At 45.5% G+C, this 4407-nt stretch overlaps 1 protein-coding gene across 1 annotated transcript; it reads left to right on the forward strand.

Annotated features, from left to right (window-relative positions):
• Positions 1–833: 833 nt before the first annotated feature.
• On the forward strand, positions 834–4076 carry LOC148029975 (uncharacterized). The gene is made up of 8 exons (XM_087687167.1): positions 834–1346; positions 1478–1564; positions 1729–1933; positions 2058–2216; positions 2335–2402; positions 2558–2798; positions 3062–3181; positions 3319–4076. Exons 1-8 carry the CDS (start codon positions 975–977, stop codon positions 3705–3707), a joined length of 1641 nt encoding a protein of 546 aa, XP_087543293.1. The 5' UTR covers positions 834–974; the 3' UTR covers positions 3708–4076.
• The last annotated feature ends 331 nt before the right edge of the window (positions 4077–4407 follow it).

Below are 4407 nucleotides of genomic sequence, written 5' to 3' on the forward strand. Positions count from 1 at the left end.
TTGTATCGCTAGATTACCATAATTTTGTACTCAAATATTACGAGAACACATGATTGGCACTTTTCCAACATCCATGATGTGCATATGTTGTGTTCATTTGAGAACTATTTTATAGACCTCTCACAATTTCAAATGTTCGGGTTTGAGTTTCAAGTAACAAAAAGTAAACCGACATTCTTCCAAAATATTCAAAACAATGGACCCAGTTGCAATGCCAACGTAGTTGAATCTTTCCATGTCACCCTTAAACCTAGGACTCGCATTTCAAACATGATAATTATAAAATTAGTGTCTTGTATACAAAGTTTGAACGGAGAAACCTCCAACTAATGTCGAAATGTGCACTTAATAAATAGGCCTTTATGGAGCACTGAGCACTGCATGTGGATGGAAATAACGACTTGCACATATTTGAAGAAGTAGATCTGCATTGGTAAAGGTCCGAATGTTGTTTTATGTTAATGTCAGACATTGAGCCTGAAAGGATAGTTGAAGATTACAAACGTAGTAGCATCACGAAGAAATTGGAAGGATAAGATATTGGCCTGCGGTTGCACGTTGTAAGGAATCAATTATCACAATGGTATAACATGTATTTTAATGAATACGAGTCGCCGCACACGCGTGTGTCCCTCTCTGCTGTGTCTGTTTGTGTGTACCAACGATACCGACCTTTTCAAGGTCCTTTGTGCGCGGTCGCTGACTGAGTGTGGAGTCTCCACCGCTTGAACCAGTCAGAGGGCTTTTGACATGTTCTCAACCGGATAGCCAGGCGCGACCACCGTACCTAGACGAGAGATGGGAGTCCCCCTATAAAGGACCAGCTGCGCTAATGGATACAACTCGTAATCACCTCAGTAGTAGACTTAAAGGAATTGGTGCTTTAGACGCAAGGGAATACCTAAACCAGCAATAGGAAGAAGCTCAGCTGCAACTACAGCACCGTATCACCGCAACTCAATCGATTTATCAGCATGAGGAGTACATTAGTAGCTAGCGATGATCCTAAGTTACGACCGATGATCAATTTCAGGCTGAGAATCGGGCTAGGAGTAGTGGCCATATTATTGTTAGGCCTGCAGGTGGCGTCGGCCCAGCTCAGCATTACTGCCATGACGCCGTCCTTCGGCTCCGGCACTGGCGTGCCCAACACCTTCATCGGCGCCATGGGGAGCCAGATTGCCGGCTCGCTCCTGGGCATCGGCACCCCTGCCCTACTGTGGGCGGTGGTGCCCTCCGATTCCGTGAACGATGCCTGCAGGCTCATCGTCGACACGGGGACCCAGACCATCAGCGCCAGCGTCGCCAACGAGTGGGGTGGCGCCAGCGAGGACTTGACCTTGCAGGTACGTTAATTGTCGAGAGAAAAGACAGAAAGGGAGTTAAGAAAAAAAAACCACCAAGGTTTTGATTGATAGCTAATTTGGTACTCCATCGGCCTGCATATTGACACATGCTCGCATCTAATTGCACGCAGTTGGTGGCCACCGGCGGTTGCCTCGCTGCCAGCGATGGTTCGGGAACGGAGTTCGTCTTCAGCGATAACTTTGGTCGGACAAGCGCGGTAGGTCGACTCAATCCTAGCCACGAATATGCTATTTGTTCGGTAGATTGGAATGAATTTTAGCATTATGAACTTCATCGACGTCCTGTATAGTTCTGTAATTCCCGTGCTCTGTACAACTCTACCTGCCTCCTCCACCACTAATTCTAATACAACTAGTCCAGATCGTGTGCCCCAACAACGCTGGATCCGTGGGATGCGGCGTTTTCGTCACTGGCAGCGACATTTCTGCTGTCTACTCCTCGGGTGGCACTAACAAGCGCAAGCTCCTCGCCTTTCCCGACGACGACGGCCTGGGCTCTATCATGATGGGCGGCCGCCGGCACGGCAGGCATACGCTGGACTGCAGCGGGACGGGCGCAGCCATAGGTAGGACACACGGATCTGGTGTATACTTTCTGACTCATTACTATATAATCTACAAGATCGAGCAAGTACTTAGCCAAGATGTCTAACCGATAACCACCTCTCGTCCGATGGTTTTGAAACTCAGGGGGCCTCATCGGTCTGGGCACTGGAGCTCTCACTGCACTCGGCTGCGGCTTCTTTACCGTCTTCGCCCCATTCTGTGTGGCCGGTGTGCTCGGGATTGAGATCATCGGAGGTGCGGTCGGCGGATCGGGATGCTTACAGTCATCCAGCTGCTTCCCAGGTAAACTATTGATCGTATCTTCTCATTAGAAAGTTTATATGCTGGAACTGAACTTGTAAGATCAAGCTCGCCCGCTTAGATGAAATACAGTGTCACTCACCTCACGGTGGCCGTGCAGGCGATGCCTTGGTTCGATCTGTAGACGGCAACTTGAAGCCTATGTTCGAGCTTGCACTGGGTGACAAGGTTTGTGACATTTTACAAGATCCTGTTAGTCTCCTAATAATTAATTAGTATGACTAGAATGACGATTGCTCTTTTTCATTCACATACGTACTCTATTGAATCTTGTTGAACGAAATTGGCCTCTACTCATGATCAATGTATAATATGTCTAACAGGTTGCCGTGTTGAGTCATTCCAAGAAGGCCATCGTGTACGAGGATGTCTATGCGTTCGGCCATAAGGAAGCTGATGCCATCACCACATTTCTCGAAATCACCATGGAGCCCGCCACAAGCGTCCTACTCTATGGCCCGAACCACGACATCAACCGTGATTCATCGACATATAATGCCTCGACTACTGCTGCCAGGACTCTGCACATTAGTGGCCTTCATTTTGTCCCATCGTCAGGAGCAGGTACCATGTTAACGAGGATCGACGAGTGCAAGGATAATTAATGGTCATCTTGTAATTGCGTTAATGCTACTAGGATTGCTACTGTGATTGTTCCCTTTAGTGAATTAGTGCAAATTCTGTGAGAATCTACAATATGTCGAATTCAAATGCGTACTCAGTTGTGTGTACGACTAGCTACCTCTTGTGCTACCATTGTAACTTCATTGCGTCAATCTGAATACGTTTGAATTGCATGCGGATTTAACAAGGTATGACGATTGCAGATATCAAAGGACGAGTCTCCTTCAAGCGAGCACGAGACATCAAAATTGGCGACGTCTTATGGGGTGTAGTGAGCTCCACATACCCTCTCACAGAACTTCCTAGCCCCTACATGGTTACAGGTATAATTTCTCATTCACATGATCCTACCATGATTGCTTTAATAATCCTTGTCGTACCTCCGATACACATGATTATATGTATAATTTACCATGTCACACACACACCCCATGACGCATGCATCCTAAAACTATTGCAGGACTCTCCTCCACCATCAAGCTTGGGCTGTACAACCCTCTCACTCTCGGTGGCACGATACTAGTCGACGATGTCCTTGCATCTGCTCATAGTGATTGGTTCTTGGATCAAGCATTTGATACGCTTGGTTTGCCCGTCTCATGGCTACATTACCTTTACCAGTTCATCCTCACACCGGCACGTGTCTTGTATTCTCTACTAGGTAGAGATGTCTACATAGGCGCCTACAATTGGTTGGATGCGCAGCTCGATGTGGCAACTTTCGGCACCAACTACGGTGGGCTGATGACGTGTGCCTTGATCTCCTGTCTCACTTTAGCCATATACGGTATGCTAGCAACCAAGTCGATGGCTCCATGGGGTAGCATTGCCAAGGGCAAAAGATCCTAGAATGGTCTAAATGCCATGTAACATGTACACACATGCATCATTTAACCCCACGATCACTCCAATGCCACAAATGAACCAAGAGATAAATCTCCCTCATTCAAACCCTTTGTAAACTAGCTAAACAATCCTGGCCGTCTAGTCCTCTTGTAAATCGCTTGGATATAGACATGCACTTAACTTTTCACGATCTCGTAGTAGTGATGCACACTCATCACGGTAGATACAGAGATGATGATGATGATCATATTGCTACAAGTATGTAATGTCATATAGAATCCTAAGTCAATCAATATTTATACCTAGCATTCCAAAAAGTTTATTGCAAGGACAGAGGTTGGTATGCATATTTTCTGACCATGCATTCCTATCACATAATTTAACAAAGGGCGTATTTTTCATTATTGTGATCTAAAGTTACAAAATGGATGCATCCATATAAAATATTCTCCAAAGAGGACAAAATTGAAATTAAAAGAGAGAAAAGTGTACATATATAAGAGACATCGTAATAAACGTAGTAGTTTCTATGCTAGGTTTTCGATAAATTACCTCTGAAATGTTTACAGGGGTTTTTGGTAAAGGGGCTACAACACATCTAACATTCTTAATGCCAACAATCATAGGTGGAGTACTTGGAGTCTAGCATGTAGCCTACACCATCATGTAATAATCTTTGTAATTGGATAAGATATTTTAGTTC

This window comes from Lygodium microphyllum, chromosome 10 (assembly GCF_053477565.2).
Source record: "Lygodium microphyllum isolate KBCC chromosome 10, Lygodium_microphyllum_v1.1.10, whole genome shotgun sequence".
NCBI classification, from domain to species: domain Eukaryota; kingdom Viridiplantae; phylum Streptophyta; class Polypodiopsida; order Schizaeales; family Lygodiaceae; genus Lygodium; species Lygodium microphyllum.

What these genes read in the sequence shown, in the direction of transcription:
- LOC148029975 (XM_087687167.1), top strand. Translation starts at nt 975, where the DNA reads ATGAGGAGTACATTAGTAGCTAGCGATGATCCTAAGTTACGACCGATG. An exon ending in CGGGACGGGCGCAGCCATAG is followed by an intron (nt 1,934 to 2,057) that starts GTAGGACACACG and finishes TTTGAAACTCAG; the next exon opens with GGGGCCTCATCGGTCTGGGC. An exon ending in TGTCCCATCGTCAGGAGCAG is followed by an intron (nt 2,799 to 3,061) that starts GTACCATGTTAA and finishes TGACGATTGCAG; the next exon opens with ATATCAAAGGACGAGTCTCC.